General features: G+C 42.4%; 2 protein-coding genes and 1 long non-coding RNA gene across 5 annotated transcripts; 2 read left to right on the forward strand and 1 right to left on the reverse strand.

Moving 5' to 3' along the window:
• Positions 1-351: 351 nt before the first annotated feature.
• Positions 352-2,881, forward strand: LOC125334362. 2 transcript variants are annotated; one of them, XR_007207125.1, is made up of 2 exons: positions 352-445; positions 823-2,881. It is a non-coding gene; the product is annotated as an uncharacterized LOC125334362 (long non-coding RNA). The 2 variants fall into 2 exon arrangements; XR_007207124.1 differs by having other exon boundaries at positions 884-2,881.
• A 3,915-nt stretch (positions 2,882-6,796) lies between these two features.
• TSR3 (TSR3 ribosome maturation factor) lies at positions 6,797-21,346 on the forward strand. Its single transcript, XM_048321216.1, has 6 exons — positions 6,797-6,885; positions 16,110-16,613; positions 17,759-17,952; positions 18,745-18,918; positions 20,287-20,350; positions 20,429-21,346. Exons 1-6 carry the CDS (start codon positions 6,797-6,799, stop codon positions 20,577-20,579), a joined length of 1,176 nt encoding a protein of 391 aa, XP_048177173.1. The 3' UTR covers positions 20,580-21,346.
• LOC125334359 (N-acetylglucosamine-1-phosphotransferase subunit gamma-like) lies at positions 6,835-16,947 on the reverse strand. 2 transcript variants are annotated; one of them, XM_048321154.1, is made up of 11 exons: positions 16,414-16,946; positions 16,278-16,332; positions 15,958-16,025; positions 13,868-13,922; positions 13,674-13,757; positions 12,545-12,638; positions 11,174-11,288; positions 10,558-10,640; positions 10,175-10,303; positions 8,693-8,774; positions 6,835-7,583 (listed from the first exon to the last, which is right to left on the reverse strand). In XM_048321154.1, the coding sequence occupies exons 1-11, from the start codon at positions 16,883-16,885 to the stop codon at positions 7,459-7,461; spliced, it is 1,362 nt and encodes a 453-aa protein (XP_048177111.1). In that variant the 5' UTR covers positions 16,886-16,946; the 3' UTR covers positions 6,835-7,458. The 2 variants fall into 2 exon arrangements, with proteins under 2 accessions (XP_048177111.1, XP_048177112.1); XM_048321155.1 differs by lacking the exon at positions 6,835-7,583 and adding an exon at positions 7,890-8,056 and having other exon boundaries at positions 16,414-16,947.
• Positions 21,347-21,743: the final 397 nt, after the last annotated feature.

Consider the following 21,743-nt stretch of genomic DNA (forward strand, 5'->3'; position numbering starts at 1 on the left):
TTCACGAACCCTTTTCCTGTAGTTTGGGTTACCCTTTTTGAACACCCAACATGAAACTGCTACCTATGAATTAGGGGAATGAGTGTTAAAGAATATGTCAACACAATTGCAAGGACCCTTGAAGATTTGTGGTTCAAAGGGATAATCCCTCAAACCACCCCTTTAGACTTTAAAATCCATAACATAACATAACATAACATAACAGTGGGTGTTAGTAAAATATGGAAAAAGAGCAATCTTTAGCTGCACAAGGGAAAGGTCCTTTTCAGGTGCTACTGACAAGGAGCACTTGTCACTGTCACTGTCACTGATGCTCTTGTCACTGACGCACTTGTCACTGACACTCCGGGCCAAGGAGCGAGGGTGGATCCACGCCAGCAGAATCAAAGGACCCGTGCAGGAACCTAAGGAGTGGACCAGAACATCTAAGCCTGGGGATACCAAGGTAACTCTTAAGAGGGAACTGGGGGTTAATGCACTGAGAAAACCCAAATGATCCAAGAGATACACCAAGAATCACACCTGATTGGGAAATAAGGCCAAGCTTATAGCAGTGGTTTCAAGTGTTGCCTGGACAAGTCCTGAGACACCTCCGATACCCTCCTTGGGGAGGAATTCTTCCACTCCAAACAGGAGGATCAGGACTATTTCGGGCTGAGGGTTCTCATATTCTGGCCTTAGCCTGTGATTTATTCAAAAAGGAAGAGGAATTGCTACCTCCAACAGTGCCATACCACATACCCTGTCTAATTCATCCCATTACTGGACATGCTAGCTGGGTTAAATGTAAATGTCTAGACTGATAAAATATTGCTATTGTAGTTCACAGAAACGACACCCTCACTGCATGAAGTGTCGAACGCCAAATCTATTCCACATCCAGGTAGAGCAAAGAACAGCTGAAATAGCAACCCTGCTTTGTGGATGGGAATTACTAGTGCCTGTTGAGTGGGAGATACCTGAGGAACGGTGGGAAGCTACAATTAAGAAGTGTCAAAGCAATTTGCCTGGAAATCAGCGAAAAGGAAGTGACGAGGAAATAGAGGGCAAGGCCCGATGCCCACTGTAGCTGCCACCAAGAAGATCACATACCCCTGCTGTGGGCAGCAGCCCCATAGGCACGGGGGGTGGAGGTATCGGCCATATGGGACCTCTGTTATTCCTTTATCTGTCACTCCTCTTTTGTCTCTGCCCTCTGGGGATACCGACACAGCCACGCCATGGGTGTTACCGAAAGCTGTACATGGAAAACACCCAGGTTCCTTTTTCATTGCACGTACCCATGTCAACAGTCTCTGTTACAACCCATCCAAAGTAGAAAACTGTATGCAAAATGGGGAAAAGTACTGGATTGTAGAAAACCTAGGAATGAGTGGGAGCAGGCTGGGAAGTAAATGTCCAAAAGGCGAAAGATGGATTTGTTTCACATATATTGTTGGGAATAAAGTCTCAAGCTTAGTAAAAGAACAACTAGTAAATAAAGAGGCAAAGCCAGCACAACAATCTAACTCTGTATCGACCCCAATTCAAGACATGTATGTGAAACTCAAACAACAATTAAAAAAAATGAAATCTCAAAATTGAGAAAAAATACCTGTTTGTGGAATTAGGGGAAAGGATAGGTAAGGAGCTGAATGTAACCAACTGCTGGGTCTGTGGAGGGCCTCTGATGACAGAGGAATGGCCATGGAAAGGCAGGAGTTTGAGCCCAGTGGAACTCCTTAAGTGGAATCGGACAAGGATCAGGGGAGAAAACAGAGCAGAAGGGTGGGTACTGAGTTCAACAGCGATAGGAGAGGAGTGTCTCTGGCGTACCGGGAACAATTTCCTTTACAAAGTAGGAAATACTCCCTGTAAGAGATAGAAGGTCAGTAATGGAACTTTTACCTGGTGGGTCCCCGAGAAACCAGCTCTGTATTGGACTCAGGAAAAAACAAAGGAAAAGACACTTTAAAAGTACATCGCTTATTTTGTATTCATCACCATCATGCATCATTCTTTAATTCTTTGGAGTTGCTGAGTATCATCTTATCAGTCTTATCTTTTTCCTTGGCTCCATTCCGTCTGGTTTCGGGTTCTTTTCTTCTGATAAGATTTTCCAGGAATGTGAAGACCCCCCCCATCCTTCCCAAACTGTCACCCAAACTACAGACATTCTACAGCATTACATTACAGAACCCAGGCAAAGCTTTTCTAACATTAAGGAACGTGAAAAAAACCAACATCACAATACATTTGTTATAAATAAAGTATGTAATTCGTGCTATTATGTATAAAACTGAAACGTAATAAGACCATGCAGAGAGAGAGTTTCAAAATCCCTCCACCAGCCTGGCTGAGAGAAAAATTTCACAACACTAAAAGAAGTTCTCTCACAGATGTAATCAACAAGTGAGGATTCCACTCAGGTGGGGTTGGATCTTAGCACCGGGACATTGACACCATGACGACTTGATCACCACCTTCTGATATCTACATCTCAGCTGATAAGGAATCAGACATTCCAGGAACTAAAAATAACTGTTCCAGGAACCAAAGATGGCCCATCCATCACCAGAGATGGCCCATTCATCATCTAGGATGGACAATTCATCAGACTCAGGAAAGGCTTTGTGCAGCCCAACTCCAGGACAAGAAAACATCATGAATATGCTAAATTGCGAGAAAAATATAATTAATTCGGACTTGCCCAAAAACTGTATAAGAAGGAACCAGCCGAAGCAGCACCCGTGAACTTGGGAGGTCTGGTGCGATAGAGGTCAGATGTATGCGTGTTCACCCAGCTCCGACCCCGGGCTCGGGGCTGCATTTCTCCATCGTGGCTTTCTGTGTGACCGATCTTTCGGCCGCGGAATAAAATCTATTTCTTTATTAAATTTAATTTGGCTGAATTTCTTTACCTCACATTCACAAAAATGATGTAACATGCAAAAAGCCAACATCACAATACCATTTATAACAAGAGGGATCCGCCGGAGGCACCCGCGGTGCTGCGGTCCTGGCCGCGGAGTGATCCGCGAGGGACTATTTGTGATGCGGTCCTGCCCGCGTAGGAATCAGCGGTGATGCGACCCCGCCCGTGGAGGGATCCGCCCGAGGGACTATTTGTGATGCGGCCCTGCCCGCGGAGGGATCAGCGATGATGCCGCCCCGCCCGCCCAGCTGCTCTCACTCCCTTTTCCCGCTCTCCCCTCTGCTCCCAGCGCTTCTCCTGCAAAGGGCACGGCTTTTCCTGGGCTCTTTTCCTGCCGGGCTGCAGCGAGCGCTCCCCTCAAGGAGCAGAGGCAGCTTTGCTCGTGGCGGCAGCGATTAAACAGAGCAGGCCCGGAACGATTCCTGCTTAGCCGGGCTTTGAGCACATTCCTGAGCCAGCACGGCAGCAGCGAGTGAGGCAGCGGCACATGAAGGAGGCTGCGGCTCTGGCCAGGCTGGGGAGGGGTTCCTCTGTAAAATAAGAACATGGAGAGACAAAGTAACCAGAAAGGGCAGGGAAAAAAAAGCCAAGACAAACTAAACTTTTTAAAAAAAAAAAAAAATCCGGATCCAGAGGGACTTCTGGCTGGAGAACTTCCTGGGGAGCAATCCTGCCCCTCTGGGAGGCAATGCCAGGGCAACTCCAGCTGAAACCTGCACACAAACGCCACAAAGATTTCAGATATTTGCAGGAAGCATCCACTTAGCAACTGCTGGTTGTTATACATGAAATCCCTAATTAGCTTGGTCTTTGCATGTTAAATGGTTTAATTAGTTAATTTTGAGTTAAACAATTTTAATTGAATGTTAATGTTCACCCATCAGTCCAGGTACAAATATCAAGTTCTGCTATTAGTGTTTTCACTTGTTCAAAGCAGTTTATCTGCACCAGTTCCAGTTAAAATCCCCCAGTTAAAAGTGTCCCAGTTAAAAATCCCTTTTCAAACTTTAAACCACTTGTACACTGCAAGAGTTGTTTTTCTCATGTTCACTGTATACTTTTACAACTGTTTTAAGATGTATTAGATGTATTTTAATATTTTTTTAAGGGTTTCTACTTTGCACCTTAGTTTCAGAACCAGCTCCCAAACCCCAGTTTCTAACAGCCAAAAGCTATTTTTAGACCTTTCGCCGTTGGTCTGTAGGTAAGCTCCGCGGCAACCTGAATCTTAATGAGGGCATGTTACCACCCTTACTCCAGCTGCTACTACCCCAACCCTGACAACGACGAGCTATCGGTAGACAGAGATGATCTGTCAAAGGGAAGCACCAATCACTTGGGACCAAAGGGGTGTGCCGTGGGCGGTCTGTGGGCGGACTGGGGCGGAGCAAAGGCACTATAAAACAGCGCGTCAGCTTCAGAGCAGGGGCAGAACACTGCGGATTTTAGCTGTAATGGATGGTGGTGCTGGGCTCTTAAGCCTTACTCCTATTTAGGAGCCTTTAATAGTTTTTCTTTGACTTTTGGATTAGCTAAAAGTTAGCCCAGCACTGCAAGCTTTTCCAACAGCGGTGCAGTGCTGTTTAAGCCTGAAGATCTCTAATCCCTGCGCTCCTGGGGCATACCTTTTGAGCCACTAGGATCCCAAATTTTTGTATTTTTCTGATTTTTGTAATTTTTCAATTTTTCCGTTCTTAATAAAATAATTTGAGAGTTGTCTCATTCCTCACTGGTTAACATCGCCTTCCCCGGGAACACAGAGCGCAGACACGGACCCGCCCCCCCCCCCTGAGTGCTCAGGTCCGAGCTCCCCCGCGGTCGCGGTACCTCCGCCACCGCGGCTCCGGCGCCTCGGAGGTGGTGTAGAGCGAGCACGAGGAGCTGCTGGAGGGAGCCTTAGCTGACAATAAAATGTTGCAACCACCTTAAGAGCAAGAGATTATGAGAATAGTTTAACGGGTAGAGATACTTTATTAATCATCACCCGAAAACAAGGCACACACGACGGGGCACCTCTGTATTTCCTTATACAAAGCAGCAGCTCGTTTGTTGTTTTCGTAGAATAGGGAGCAATAAAGCTAGTCAGGAGCAAAAAGCATTACACCTGAGCTTCAATGTATTTTCGGGGGGGGGGGGGGGAGGGGAATCCAGGATCACTCTTTCAGTCATTCCCCAGGATGCCCCCACGCATCTCACTCGCAACATTCTACTGTTGTAAAATTGAATACCAAGATCAAACCTTGTGACAGTATCAAATCAAGTGTACTCATATACTGAGGCATCATGTGGTTAAGGGACTCTACAGCAAAATCAAAAGCCACAGTAGTGCATGTTGTTTAGAGTAATCCCTGGTATTACACAAACCCGTTTTCTCCATAGCTTCAGCTTTTCTTAATAGCTGCTATCATCTTTGTTGGTTTTAGGGTTTTAATTAAGGATTTTAATGGCACAAACCCGATTTTCCATTTTTATAGTTGAAAACTTAAAAAAACCCAACCCTCTAATTTTGAAGGGAACTAAGTCGTGATAGTATTTTACATTCCTCCTCTCCAAGAAAAGTCTCTGGAGGGTGCAAGTTTGAATATCTATGAATCTGCACAAAAAACCTAGATAGCGTATTATTCAATGAAACCTCCCCAACATAATGCAAGCCAATCATTTCCATTCTGTGCAAAATACTCTCCTGCCACTAATGACCACCTAAAATCAACCATGCCTAGAAGTTCTAGTCCAGAAAGCATGCACCCTTGAAGGTAATTTCTACATTAACGAGCAGAATTACAAAAAGAAAAAATTCAGAATACAATCGCATATCAATGATCATTCCTTTAGAGCTGTCTCCAATATAAACGGAACATACTCTAACTACCAAGAGGTCAAATGAAAATCACCTTAAGCAGGAATTTCACAGACATTCACATTTGGTATTTTTTAATACAACGATCCGCTAAGAAAAATGATCCATAGAAAAATGGTAGGTTGTATAAAACTTATCTTCCAATTCAAGCTGATTTGCAATACATCCTGTTCATCCCTACCTGCGCAATCCGGAAACGACGCCTTTTCCTACCAGTGTAAATTACTACGGCAAGACCAGCACAAAAAGCAGCATGAAGAAATCAAGCTTGCATGATAAGGCTGCCGAAAAACTAGGAAAAGAGGCTTCTTCCATTAAAGTGTCAGTACAAGTTTTAACCAGATGAATGCAAGCAAACTTCTGGCAGCTCCTTCACTACAGCCGCACTCCCGTCCTCAGTTCTCCTTCTGCAGCTCCAGGGGAGCATTGCTTTCTTGGGCCGTATCTGAGTCCGCGATCTGGCCGGAGAGAACTGCTTCCAGTCGCTCGTCGACCTCCGTTTTGTGTCTGAACACACACCATAGCAACAGCCCCGTGCCCAGCACACAAAGAGGCAACACCTTCACCAATGGCCTCTCGTGGTGGCTCCCCATCGACCGGCTAACGCTCCAAAACCGCGGACTGGCCTTGCTGCCGGAGAAGGGAATGGGCCCCCCGCGCTCTGGATGCGCGCCCACCGCGCCCACCGCACCCTCGGGGTCCCGCCGTCGTGCCAGTCCCCGGCGGGGCCCGGGCAGAAGCGGGGCTCGCCGCGCCCTGCAGAGACACACGCGTGAGCGGCGCAGAAGGCGCACGTAGCGTCCCGGCCCCCCTCCTCACCGCCAGCGGTCACGGTCCGGCCCCCGCCGCAGCCCCCGTCCTCACCGCCAGCGGCCCAGCGCCCAGATCATGCCGCGCCTTCCGGGAACGGAAACGGAAATGCCCCCGGGAGCTGGGTGGCGGCTGCCGTGGCGGGGGCAAGGCCGAGAGGACCCTGCACTGGGGGGTCGCGAGCCGCACTACAGGAGGCGGCAGGGTGACCGCAGATGGCGCTCACCGACCGCTACAGTGCCGTTTCCATAGCTTGTGTTGGAAGAGTCCATTTTATTCCGCATTACGTACAGAGACTTGCCAGGTATTCCCTTCGCACAACTGTGCTTTTACAACAATTCAGCGGTTTCATCGCACCTTTCTGTCAGATCCTGACCAACTTTCATTTAACCCGACAGCCAAATACGACATTAACCTTTGAACACGAGTGGGTGGAGTGGCGTGCTCTGCACTGCTGTGGCAGAAAACGTTTCTTTTTCTGCTAAAGTGTGCCCAGAAAACTTTTTACCATACAAATTGAAATAATATGTCCTTAATATTGTATTTAGTACCTTTCTTACGTCTTGCAGCACTGGTCTTGAGCTGGTTTGTGTTTACTCCAACTGTTGCCACACTTGATCAGTAAAAATAGCAAAAGCTGGGACTAGACACACAGAATCTGTAAATTTGTGCCAAATACTGGTCTTTGCAAAGAAGCGTTACAAATGTTCTCAGAAACCAGCCAACTAGTCTCATAATGGTGTGCCTTCCCTCTACTACATTCTGTTTGCTTTAGGGCAGAAATTCAAAAAGCCAAGAAGACTCACAAGAAGGTAAATCCCATTTCTGGCATAATACACGTTCAGTTTAATTTACAGTCTGTACCACCCAAGTTTCTTCATACAGTGTAATTCCAAATTCCTGTATCGCCATGCAGGTGCTTGTCATCCTTTGACCTATTAAGAACCGATGCCACTGCAGTTGCCAGATGGTGACTTACGTACTCAACACTGGTATTTCCAGCTGAAAAATTTTGTTTTTAAATAAGACATCAGTTATTTTTGCTTTTAAACACCAAAACATTTTTGTCACAGAATTCACTAAATAATTTTGAAATAAGTCATCTAAAGTGAATTCTGCTTTTGATTATTCAGTGCTAATCTGCAATAATTAAAAGAACTACTGCAATAATGAAAGAACTACCAAACAGGCAGAAATACTGTGCAAATTACATAGTTAACAATGTGCAGATAACGTGCTACACAAAATTTTTATGAGTTTTTTCCTAGAAAAGTTTCCCAAAGCAAAAAGAAAAAAACTAAGTATGTCACTAATTTTAAGCTAATTTAATTAGCTCAAAGGTTGTTTTGTTGAAGTGCCAATGCTGAACATAAAATCTGTAAAAGAAAATACATCTGTATTCATGTATGTATGTATATTTCCAGAAATTCAATTCTCCCTTGACAAATAGTTCATGTAATAAAAGGCATGATGGTCTGGAAGGAATGAGGGAAAACAAACAAACAATCACAAAACCACTCAAAAACCAAACTACAAACCCCTCCAAAAAAATCAAAAAACAACTTGTCTGGAATTAGTCCAGATAAGCCATGCTCCTTCAAAGCCAGCACCAGTCTTTCCTTCTAAAAACTGCATGTGATATGGTACACGGAAATCAAAGAGAGGGAAGAAAGAAACAGGCGATTTCAAAAAAGGAAAAAAACAATCCAAAAAGATCTAGAGAAAACTTCAAGTGTTATGAAAGAAATTAGGCCTTGTGGTTAATATACAGAAAGTGGAGTCACTTCAAAGACACACTTGTGCTATTAATCATGTAATACCGATTTCCTTTTAAATTGGCACCTTAAGGAATGGAGACAAACTTCAGTTACAACAGCAGTCAAAATTTTTCTATAAAACTACAATTTCAAGACATCAACAGATTTTTTGAGGACAAAGCAAGTCCTTGTGCACAGGAATCAAACCTAAGTACTTACTAAAAACTTTGTCTACCGAATTTTACCTCCATATATGCCAGATTATTTAATTGTTGCTGTAACTGAAAACAGCATTGGGGTATTCACATTCTGAGCAAACAATCATGGAGAAGAACACTACCAAAAAACACTCACCAGAATTTCCTTTGTATGCAATACCATGCCGACGTAATAAAACTTTTAGTTTTTTTATTTCTTCAGAAAGTTGCTTGTATTCCTAAGAAAGAAAATACATTTACAATAGTTCTCCAACTTTTCAAATACATACCTAAACTGGGGGCTTTTAAGAAAAAAATGCCTCTGTGCACAGCTGTTACGCCTTTTGGCTTTAAAGATGTTAAACTAAAGAGAACAGTGCAAATTTTAGAAGAAGATATGTCTGTGTTGCCAAAAGAGGAGCCAGCTTTTTTCAAGCCCAAGAGTAAAAATTACGAATGCTTTTTGTAACTATTTCAAATCTGCTCTGTAACTAGCATTTTATCATAGACCAAAATCTTAAAGTTTGCTTCAGGACTACCCTTGTTTTCTTATTATCATAATGCTGCAGTCTGGAAATTTGTGACCTCCTCAACTCTTGACTTAGTAACTTCATGTTTTTGCTCTCAGCAGTTTCTGTTAACTGACAGAGACAGGGATTGCCTAGTTCTTTTGAGACTCAAACCACATAACCTGAAATCTCAGAGAAGCCAAATTTTTGGTTGTGTTTTGGTGTTTATGTGAATAAAGATAGAGCAAAATAATAAGTATTTAAGATTCTGTGGTTACCAAAACAGCCAATTTATGTCAATTAAGCTATGATGGAGCCAGAAAAAGAAGTACAAATTATTAAATACTGTATTGTTAACGAAGGAAAAAAAATTACGACTGTTCCAGCTCCTATCAGATCAAAATGGTGATCTTTATATTAAAGTATATTCAGCTTAACCATGGTTTTATTTGGTTATATTCATGAATTACTACATGGTGTTTTGTCTTTGCTACATTTTTCAAATAAAAAGACAACAGCAACTGCTTCTCTGTATTGTAACGAATGAATTCCTTTCCATGCTCTTTTTCTGATGTTCGGGTCGCACTCTTCTAGGCTGAGCACACCTTCTACCTCTATTTTTCCCATTCCAATTCTGTTGCAGAAGAACTGTTCACATACACAAGAGTAATTCAGAAATGAATACAGCCATTCTGCCTTTTGGTTGTGCAACAGCCAGTGCATTCTTACGCAAGTCTGGGTAATTATCCACAGAGAGAAGCGTCAACTTTCTCGAGGTCGGTTACACATGTATCTTCAGTAGTACTTCCTTCCTGTCTCCAGACTGGTATTCCCCAGAAGGAGTACCTACAAGGTGTTCATAACCCAAGTGCATACGCTAATTCCTTCATAACCCCCATTTTCTTACTGGGCATTCATTTTTGCTGGTTTGTTTTTGACTTAGGGGCTAGAATAAAGATACCAAATCACACTGTATGCAGGCTGTTACATATTGAAACCAGAAAAGATAACGCCATGAACAGATTCAGCTCCAATACCAAGGGCGTTTACATAATGCTCTCCCCACTGATACCGTCATACAGTGAAAAGGTGGCAATTTAATTCCACACTGTAAATATTGTGCTCTATACCTTACTGCACGTCTCCACTGTTTCAAATTCCAGAGTTATTTTCTTACTCTGTTTTTCAGCTTCATTTTCTTCTGTTGCTTTCAGAAGTCCTGCTTCCTCAAAAATCTCTTTCAGTATTTTTCTGTAACCCTAAAAAAGAAAGTTTCCAAAAGGTGATCGATCAATCTATTCAACTCTCATCTCTGCTTGTAATTTTCACTGGCCATTCCAAGTCCTCAAGCTTCATTACCAGTTCATATAGTAGTAACAGAACACGAAAATTACTATTTGCCAACCACAGAATAAATGCATCTACTCCGAAAGGAGAAACTACAGAAGCCAGGTTTGGCTATTTGACAGGAATTGGTTTTTTTACCAAATAGAGTTGGAAAAAATTAATAAACCTGGTCAGTTATTAGTTCATCATACAGAAGCTGCTCTGCTTCATCCCACTTCCTTTGCAGTGCTTCAGTCAGAGTTGGATAAACTGAAAAACAGAAGTCAAACCATGTAAAAACCTAGAGCACTGTCCTGCATTAGTTAATTCCTCCTCTAGTATCATGCAAGCATATTTGTTTTAAGAACTCAACGTTTCTATACAGTACAAAGTCTCTACTGCTTTCAAGAACTGGGCTTACGCTTCAATTGCGCTTCACACGTTTGAAGTTTCTGGAGAATGACCAGAAATTTTTCTTATTTCCAAATACAAGGCCTCATATTCCTTTGCTCAGTGTAATTCTAACTGAGCTTTTTTGTAATGTAAGTCAAATAACAGCTACCACAGGGCTTATTCCTACAGTCCAAGAAAAAAAAATTCTGTGAGTCTACACTAGCTAGCAATGACAGTTTATTCGAGAAATACCTATGTGTTATAATGACTGGGATTTAAAATACACTTCATAATTACATGTTAACATTTAATACAAATTTATATTAAGGTACAAACTCAACCTAAAAATGTACGCTCTGAGGATACTGTTAATATGCCAGCTGCTCCACAAAATATTCTCTAAATCTTACCTAAAAGTGAGTGGGGATGGCACACGAGAGGAGTCTCAAATGTCAGAGAGTAAACGCAAGTACTTGGCTCAGACACGTAAGCCAATTTATTGCTCTTTCCACAAACAAGATGAACCTAAACATCAGTAAAAACAGAGATGAGCACAAAAGGTCTACATGAAACAAAACCAGCACTGATGATCAGTTTGCTGTGTTCCCATGCTAGTAGATGCATTTCTGCAAATACTGTCATGTCAAAGCTTCCAGTGCCTTTTTTTTTTCCCCCAACAGAAAAAGCATTGTAGGAAGCACACCGTCCATTTATCTTACCAAATGTGAAAATTGTTTTCTCTAATGGGAAATGATTCTCCCCCCCTACCATTGTTCCTTGGACTTCTAAGCACCATATTTCCAGCAAGAATGAGAGTAAAAAGGAGGGTGAATAGGACACCCTTTAGAATCTCATCTAACGTAAGCACAACTTTCTTAAATTTTATTTCTGACCAATGTGCTAACTGAAGAATACAAGACACATCCAGACTGCAGAGAAATGTTTTCATCTTCAGATTTGCAGCACCAATATTTTCTGTCTTCAAAACGAAATGCCAGTGAAAGATTGCAATCACGACATCAAAGGTCCTACAAAAATATTAATTCTTTCTGCAGCTTCTATGGGAAATAAAGATGTTAACCAGGCACCTCCATTGGAGTATAACATTTTCACCTTGGCCAGGATATGGCAGCCAAGTTGGCAGCTAATCACAAGAGATTCAACAAGGCAAAGTGCTGCTACTTGGGTCATGACAACCCCGTGCACTGCTCCAGGCTTGGGCCAGAATAGCTGGAAAGCTGCCTGGTGGAAAAAGACCTGGGTTGAGAGGTGCTACTCATCACGCTTGTGCTCCAGACCCTTCCACAGCTCCACTGCCTTTCTCTGGACACACTCCATGACCTCAAATCATTCTTGAAATGCTCCTAGTGCTTGTTCTAACACCATACTTTAGCTTCTCAGCATGCTATTGTTAACTGCCTAATTCTTTTCCCTCCTTTTTCCAGCATGTTCTTAGTAGGCTGGCATCTTAAATTCAACAAAGAGCTCTTTTTCTTTATTTTGCCTGACACAAATTACAAAGCACTGTACCATATTTCTATCAAGGAAAAAAAGAGTTGTAAGTAACCAGTGAGAAAACATAAGTAAATGTCTTCAAAATTTTATCCCGATTCTAGCTTTCCTCTTCCATTCATTCACGTAGTTCCTGCAGGAATTTGTCTTTATGTTTTCTATCACAGCTTAAATGATGACTTCTTCAGGGTAGGAATGTTTCAGTTTGTAGTCTCACAAGTGTATGTAGAGTCATGCTGTCTGAATTAGCATAGTCAAAGTTACTATACCTTTGTCTGTCTGCTCTTAGTTTCACAGGAGTCTCCTTCCCTCATCCACATTCCAACAAACGTGTTGTTGTCAATTTCCCATTCATGCCAGATTCTGAAAAAAGAGGACATTATTTTGTTTTAAGTTACTGGAAAAAAAAGGATGAACCCTCAGGAAGAAAATCAAGAACGCCCTCATACCATGTTCAATTTAAGTGTAAATACTTCATTTTTGTTGTCTGAGTATTTCCATTTCCTACAGCCTTGGAAGCAGTGTAGTTTGTTACCCAGGTTGCTATATAGGGCACGTCAGTAGCACTTTTTGAGAGCAGAGCTTTGGATCAAATTTCAGTTTGGAAACCAATTGCACTTAGAAATCTGTGTTTAAGTCCAGTAAAATACAGTTAATACATCAATCCCACCACAAATTCCATGAGGCTAAGTACCCTGTGCAACTCAGTTTGTTTGCAGGATTTTTAGAGCTGGTGAGAGCACCTACAAAAACTAGTCTACTTCTGCTAGTCCTAAAGCAAATGATACCCTCAGCATGGTGATGTACCACTTCTCACATACTGGCTTACCATTTTGCACATAGGAAAAAAAGAGACAACTATATGCAAAATATTTAGAAAAGCAATGCTCTGGTTGATACTTAAGATTTATTTTAGGTATTATGATCTGGTGGTATTATGATCCAGGGTCTTTAAATACTTTGGGATACTTTTTTTTTGGGTCTACATTGAGCGTTTTATAACTTATAATGTTTAACAACCATTAGGCATAAAGCACTTTTTTCATTTTGTAATTTTTGTATTCAAGTCAAACTGCAAATAGTTAATGGACATGCAATCTGTGCTAATATAAGCTGCAGTCAGACATTATTGAATTTCTCATATGAACATATCACGCTTGCAGTTGGCATTGGTTATTAATCAGTCTCCAGCTAAAATACTGTGTTAGTATTTATCAACAACAAAAAAATAGCTGAATTTTTCAAGACAGGGTCCTTCTATGCATAATACCTTGGGAACTACCATGACCTAAGCTGACCAATAGAAGAATCTTAATTTTAAAACTGCCTCCTTTTTTACAATCTATGAAGTGGCCTGCTAACAACATAGCTAAAACGTAAAAGGTCTAAATGCCTCACCCTAAAATCCCACTATAGGCATTCCAACGAAAAGTCTGCTCATGCTGGGTGACATTATGGAAAGGACAAAACTCATACTTGTACCTTAAAATGAGAGAAAGGAAAAAGAAAATAAGAGACGTTTCAGACTGGAATACAAAACCAGTTAATTCCTAGTAAGTATATAGAAACAAATATCCAAATCCATTACTCACGTGGATTCCATGAAACTGAAACACTTGCCAGCAAGCCTAATGAGATGTGCAGGGCCTAAAAACATCACAACATGACATAAAGGAAAAATAATGTTTTGGTTAAATTTAAGCAAGCTTCTGCGGTGACAAAAGTGCGAGGAGCATGTGACAAATTTAGTTTTCTGCTGTACATAGGAATTTTTTATCTTTCATATGAATTACTGTTAAGTTCTCACTAGCACTATACCGGTTTGCATCATGACCTTTGACGTTTTTCATTCTCACTATCCAGTGAAATAGATAAACCTCTTTTTAAAACAAAAATAAGAAACCTGTGTAAAAATAAACATTTGGAGGCCAGGTCCATAAAAGGAATCATCAGTGCAGATCATGCCAAAGTCTAACACTGAAATCACTGAAACTCTTGCTTGGCAGCTGTCTGTCTCCAAAGTCATTCAAACTCTGCAAGTTTATACTAGTAAAGTCCATTTGTTCAAAATGTTGACAGCACTGCATATTTCAGTTTCACTGAGATTCTCAAACTGAATATTCTTTTTCACCGTTTGCCTTCGTGGTCTGATCCAGGCAGTACTCAACAAGATAAACCTTTTGCTGTCAGACAGGTCAGCAGCTGCACTTCTACTCTTGTAGTATTGACTACAAGGCTTGCTGTCAATGCAATCAAGACAGGTAACTAACTTGTCATTAAAAAGAGCATCAAAAGTTCTGAAGTACGTGCTAGAGGAGTATTTCAGTATCTCTTGTATAAGGAAATTTTCCTTGGAATTACTAAATACTTACGAGGAAAGAAGAAAAGAGATTACAAAGCATATAAAACAAAACCCCATCCTGGGCTCTAACTCCCGCTGTCAGGACTGCACGGGTACTTTTTCCAAGTATCTAGACAAGCAATCCTACAAACAAAGGTCAGACCACCAGAATCATGCCCTCCAGAATGCCTTAACCACTGGGATACAGGCAGGTTCTCTTTCCCAAGTGTTTTCCTGACTGTATGATCTTGCATTTCATTCTAGAGATAGGCTTGGCCAAAGGGTTTGCTCCTCTGCTACATGAAATCTGTGCCCTAGCAATTAGGATGCTCTAGAAGAGAAATTAACAGAACTATTACCCCAATTGTTTTGTAGAAGAAAAGAGCAAGTACGGTTTCCATGCTAAAGAAATAATTGTGCAAGGCAGGGGTCCATGCCCTAGATTCGTGTTCCATATATACCCCCAATTTTTGGCTACATGTACAATCCCACAACAAAGAAAAAAGGATTTCTGGTGTGTTGCCCTTTTTTCCTGCTATGTTTGGCATCTTCCCATTCAGCATTCTATTACTAATCCCATTTCTAACTATTTCACTTTTCACAGGCAGTACATGCAGAATTTGATTTGAGTTTATAAAACATGACAAAAAACATTAAGCATAGTCACATTCAATGTCGCCATACCAAAATGCCTTTCTTGAATCTGAACAAGGTTTAAGTCTGTGCCTAAGGTTAGCAGAGAGACAAGAGTTACTCCCTTTTGCTTAGTCTGCCTTCAGTGCTTATCTGCTCTCCTCCTCAGATGGCCTAGAATTTTTTACATTCCTGTTCATTTTGCTTAAGTGGTGTATTTATGTTGCAACACCTAGGCTGTGTGTGAAACTGAGGCCCTCTGACTGGCTCCAAGACTACTCTTAGGACTTTTTTTAAAAACTATGTTTGGGTATTAAGTACTACCAGAGGATGGGATTACTTTCATATGATAATCCCAATGACATCAAGGACGTTAAGAAGAAAGGAGTGTTTACTGTGGATCAAAAGGATCTGTGTCAGGCTGAAAAAACACAGAATAAAACATATGGATAGTACTGTCACAAAACCAGTATAAACAGCACTGGGACCTGGAACCACCAATGAAGTCAATCTAGGTTTTAACTCTTCAGAGCACAATAAAACACATTTGCCCGTGCTTATTTTCCGTGATGCTTCTAAAATCACATGCCAAATTAGGTTTTGTGTGCGTAAAGTCGAAGTAGACTATTTGCATTGCAAACAACTGTTGCTAAATGATAAAAACCGTACCAACCCCCCCCCCCCCCCCCCCAAAACGGTTGCATATACCTGATACTGCAGATGGGGACATCTTTGGCTGCAGCCTATTTGTCTGAGGCAAGAATGGGTTATTCAACCTTTCAAAAGAAGGGAAGTTAAACGTTTAAGGGTGAGTTACGCATCTGGCCGCGCATACATCCTCCCCTACCTGTGCGTCCCAGTACCGATGGCCGCTGCCCGCGGGCCACCAGCGGGGTCTGCGCCAGCGCCCCGGCCCGGCGCCCCATCTCCGGAGGAAGAAATGGGCTGGAGCGGGCACAACGGCAGACAGACCCGAACCCGCCGAGTGCGGGTGGAGCGCGGGACACGGCGAGCGGGCGGCCACGTACCCGAACGTATTCGGCTCCTCCACGATCTTCATCTTCCCCGCCGAGGCGAAGAGACCTGCGAGGAGAGAGCAGTTTGGCCGCGGCGGATGGACCAAGCCGCCAGCGCGCCCGCTCGCCCCGCGGCCCCCGCACTCACCCAGCGCCGCGCTCAGCGCCGCCAGCAGCAGCCGGGCCGCCATCGCCGGTGCCGCGGGAAGCGGAAGTGCGCGCGCAGCGGGGCGGTGTCTCCGCCGGGCGCGGCCATGGAGCACCGCCGGCGCGGGAGCCGGCGCGGGAGCCGGCGCGGGGCTCGCAGCCTCGAGACTTTCGCGGTGGAAGCAGAGGCCGCGCTGAGAGGTGCGTGAGGCGCCGCGGGACGCGGACAAGGGCAGGCACGTCCTGCCGGGCTCTGCCGCGTCGGCGCTGGGCACTGATGTACACTTGCTGTTTTCAGCTTGCCTGGAGGGCGAGAGGGCCGCGGATGGGGGCGCTCGGGAGGCCAAGTTCCCCTGCCCCCTTGCCATGTGGGAGCTCGGACACTGCGATCCCAAGAAATGCACCGGGAGAAAACTAGCCCGGAAAGGGTTGCTGCGAACCCTGCGCCTCCGCCAGAGATTCCCGGGCGTCATCCTCAGCCCGCTGGCCACGGAGTATGTCTCTCCCGCTGACAGGTGGGGGGCTCCGGTGCCTGTTGGCAAACCCGGGCCGAAGGTGGGGTGGAGAGGCGCAGACTGTGAGGGAGAGCACTTGGTTCAAACACGCTCCTGACGCTGTATTAGGGGAGAGCATTTTAAGCCCTGATTCACGGCCGAAACTGATACGGAATAAAATTGACCTTCTTATTATATTACACCCATGCATGAACATGAGAAGTAGAGCCGTTTTATCAAATCAGCTTAACATTTTTACACAGCTGGTATCAGATGAGAAAAGCATCTGTAGATCCCAATGAAAAATCAAGGTGCACATCTTGTAGGTTAATTACTTCAGAGCACGGGCCTGTAGCTACTGTATCTTTTATCGTTCCATATTTAAGGTCCTCGGTTAGAGAACGCAATGTGTTAACCAGAAAACCTTTTTGGAGAAATGAGAATTTCCTTCAAATGTGCCTGCAGAACTTTTATAAAGGTGTACTTAGAGAAAAGATTTGTCTTTAAAAGCTAGCAGAGAACCTAAATCTGAACTTTGGTGTAGTTTAAGATGTGAACATTACTATTAATCACACTCCTCTGTAGCATTTTTAAACCTAGAAGTATTCACATTTCAGTTTGAAACACATGGATAAACCTTTTTTTTGCCGTTTGCATGTTTGGAGGAAAACCGTGCTACTGTTCTTTCTCATTGCATCTCTGTTTTAGGTTATTGTAAGGCACATGGGTTTTGATTGACAAAGCAGGGGTCATATGCAAGTTTGTTGCCAATATAAAGCAGCAATTTGAATTCTCACTTCATCAGTGTAATGGTGACAATTTTTCAAATACAGTGGCGTTTCTTTTTTTCAGGCGTGTCATTGCTCAGAGTGGAATTGCAGTCATAGATTGCTCCTGGGCCAAATTAGAAGAAACTCCCTTTAAGAGAATGAGAGGGGGCCATCTGCGGTTGCTGCCTTACTTGGTTGCTGCAAATCCTGTAAACTATGGTCGGCCGTGCAAGCTGTCCTGCGTGGAAGCTTTTGCTGCAGCATTTTGCATTGTCGGTAGGCTCAATTTGTCTGATGTGAAGTACGTTGCTAGCAATTCTTACATCCTTAATAAATCAGAAGAGATGGTCTGCGACAAAAGAAACTGTAATGCTGTCACACGGGTCATCACTTTCTTGAGTTTGGGATTAGATTGTCTAGCTTTCTTCCAAGTGCTTGTATCGGTGACACTGAGGTATCTGTGGAGTATTCATGTCAGCTACTAAACAGGACACAAACTGATAATCCTCATTTTGTCGGGATGGTGCGTAACATCAGAAAAACTTTAAAAAAAGACAGAAGACGAATCCTTAGGCACCTTTGCCTTAGTGACAGGTAGCAGCTGGCTGTTAATAGGGCGAGGTCCGGGTAAGAACAAAAGAAATTGCCTGTCTCCCCCCCTCCCCCCCGATGTTTTGCAGACTCATCACTGAACTTTGATAAGATAAATGCTCTACCATACTGCAGACAACTCTTTATCTTCTGAAGACACTGTATGTACAATTGGTACAATATGTACTGAAGGGCTGTGGGACCTAGAGTTTGAATCATTCATTACCTGTACAAAATATGTAACACTCACTAAAAGGCTATGAACTACTCTTGGATTCAGTTCCATGATTCAAGTTAAACTGAAATTTGAAAATATTTGTAGTTTTTCCAAAAGTTTTAGTCTCCAAACACTGAAAGAAACACTGGCAAACGTCTCTCTATTGCATTGATACGTAGGCGTGTACTGAACTGGAAACGTGTAAGCCGAGTGAAATCTCACACTAAAGAAGATAACTGATAATTTATTTTCTGTTTTAGGATTCCCAGATCTAGCCACCATTCTCCTAAGGAAATTTAAATGGGGTAAGGCATTTATTGACCTGAACAAAAATCTCTTGGAAAAATACGCAGCTTGTCATTGCCAGGACGACATTGTAAGCATTGAGAAGGACTTTTTAGCCAGTGTCCAAGAAAAAAAAGATGAAGAAGTGGGTAAGACAAAAACACAGAAATACTACACATGCCCTTTTTCTAAGCAGTTTCTTTACAGTCTTTAACCTAAATCTCATGAAAATATCAGAAGGTGGAAGATAAATGCTTTGTTGAAATGTGTTCTGTCTTTATACTGTGCCAAGTGTGGCTCTTTGCCCATTTTTTTCAACGAAAGCAATTTAATATATAGAGTAGTGTATTCACAGTTGAACTGTGAAGCAGTTACCCTTATTCAACTAACCAAACTAGAAGAAGTAGGAGCAAAAAGAAAGTATGATGCTTCCTTGTTTTATATACAGATGTTAAAAGCAGAGTATGAGTAAATAGACTAGTAATTGAGAAGGAACTATGAGAGAAAGATACACATACAGTCAGACAGCAAGTTAGTTATACATAAAGCTGTGAAGGACCTTTAATCGACTTAATTTATATAGTCCCCAATCAAGACGTTTAAAATCAGACATATAAAGATAATTAAAATCATTTATAGTAAGTACAAGTACTTTATTCCCAAACTCTTCCAGTAATTTATCGGAATCCCAGTATTTCAGGCCGTATTCACAGTGAGTGCTTGGTCTCATGCAAGACAGCACAAAGAAAGGCAAATAATCAAGAACATATGTAAAGAGATTATCCTAATTAGCGTTTTCCTTTCCCAGTGATTAAGCCCTGTCCAATAGGCCAGGGCTGTAAGAAGATAGTCAACAGCCTTTAGTTGCTCTTAACTTTGATTTCTTTGCCATATGCTGAATTAAACCATCCTCTTGCTTGGTGGAAGCCTAACTAGTTAGACTAAACTGAAGACAGCTCTTAAGGGGCAACACGACTATGCCAATTAAAGCACACTCCCACCTACAATCCTATGTATTTCCTGGTTGAACTGCAGAACCTAGGCTATCATGCCTTGTTTAACTTTTCTGAGGTTTGACAGTTCTTTCCAGCTACCTCAGCCAAAAGTAAGCCCAGCCCCACCCTTACTCAGCAAGAGCTAAACCTGGACAGCTGTAATTCACTTCTCAGTGGACATCAGCTAATGAGATAGCCCTTTGAGAATTTAATGATTTCGAGACCATCCATGTTTTCTTACCCAAAGCCTTAGAAACCTACTCATACAATCTGACTACCTCTAAAGAGCTACTGAACCCCTTCCAGGGGATGAGGGAAGAGTGAAAAGCCTAGAATGGGCAGGCAGGACTTGGGTTATTTCCGCACCTCCCCTGGTTTCTCATCAAACAACTATGATAAACTTATGAGAAATGGGAACCAGACTTTCTGTCCCTTCCCCTCCCTGCCAATAATCTATGAAAATGAAGGTAGACGGTTAAAAAAATGCTTTTTTCATCTGCAGTTTTTCCTTATTTTTTCCAGATCCATTTGACATTGACTTAGACAAAGAATTTTCTAATCCCAACAGGCCAGTCAATTCCTCAGGGTAATGAAATTTAATTTCAATACTTGTTTTTCTTACTGTAAGTTATTTTGCCTTTATAATCCTGAAAAATATTTCCAGTCTAGCACAAAGCAAGGAAGACTCTGAGGAGGACAGCATGAGCAATCCAGATGAAGCCACTGAAAGCAGTGAAAGCACTGACGAGAGCAGTCCAGAAGAAACAAAAATACAACAGGAAATAAAAATGCCCAATAATCCCAAAGAGTCGTAACATCTTGTATAAAGAAATCTTCTTGCAAATACTTGAGTGCGTCTTGTTCACCTGTAACTTGGTGCTTAGCAAACATCAGTCTCTATGCAGGTTTATAGGTCTTTTTATGCACGAGGGCTCTAGGTTATTTAATTTTTAGGTAAGTATGGAATGTTAAATTATTTTGTAAGGAGCTTGAAGCTTAGTTACAAGTTAAAAAATAACCCTGTATTCTAATCAACATGTCTAGAAAGTGGTTTATAGGGATTATTTTTAACTAATAGTGTATTAGGTAAACTTTCTTAACTTCTCGTCTGTATTTCAGCGGGAAAACATGACTAAGCTATTGTCCTGTTCATGGTACCTACCACATAAGAAGTCTCTGACTCTTCACAGGCTTGAACCTGCCACGTGTATTTCAACTACTTCATCTATTTAGAATAAACTGAGCAAAGCTTAAAAGGAAAAAATGCTTCTTGGAATTGCTTTAACGTCTCCCTGTGTCTTTTCAGGAACTTTAATTGCTCATTTTATTTACTCTGATACAGTCCTAAGCAACACACTGCTTTGGCACTTCATATTCAGAACTGTACTGTGAAACTTCAGATCACAGGTTCATCAATGCTATCTCTGTGTATTTGCATCACTCAAAGTGGCACCGTACCAAGTCAGAAATACACAGTGTCTAGCCCTTAAAGCTTTGTGTCAAGACACGCACCCAGCACTAGTGTCTTAGGTCGCTTTTCCCTATGCCTGCCAGTTTGTATAATAAAAATGAGCTGCTAGCAGTTGTTTTCTGTATATTTAAATAGAATACTCTGGAGTTTCAAGCTGTAACCTAAACTTTAAACCCTTCAGTAGAATCAGAGATACTAAGGACAACTCACAGACACGCCTTCAGAAATCAGAGTTCTTCACGTCCCAGGACTTTCTCCTCTTGTCCCTCTGCTACTAGAGGGATTAAATGCTAGCGCTACCGGAGCTAGAGCTGGGAGTAACAGCAGCAGTTTGAGTGGTACAAATACTCAACTTCCCTTTTAAAAACGCACAAGTAAATTAGTTCTACGAGGAGATTTTTCTTTTGTTTCGGTTTCTCAGTAACTTCCCCACCCAAACAAAATTTTTCCCAAATGTGCTGTTTTAGCAAGGATTTCTAGATAGCGACAAGGACAGACTGAGAACAAT

The sequence above is a fragment of the Corvus hawaiiensis genome, chromosome 16 (genome assembly GCF_020740725.1).
Source record: "Corvus hawaiiensis isolate bCorHaw1 chromosome 16, bCorHaw1.pri.cur, whole genome shotgun sequence".
In the NCBI taxonomy this organism is placed as follows: Eukaryota; Metazoa; Chordata; class Aves; order Passeriformes; family Corvidae; genus Corvus; species Corvus hawaiiensis.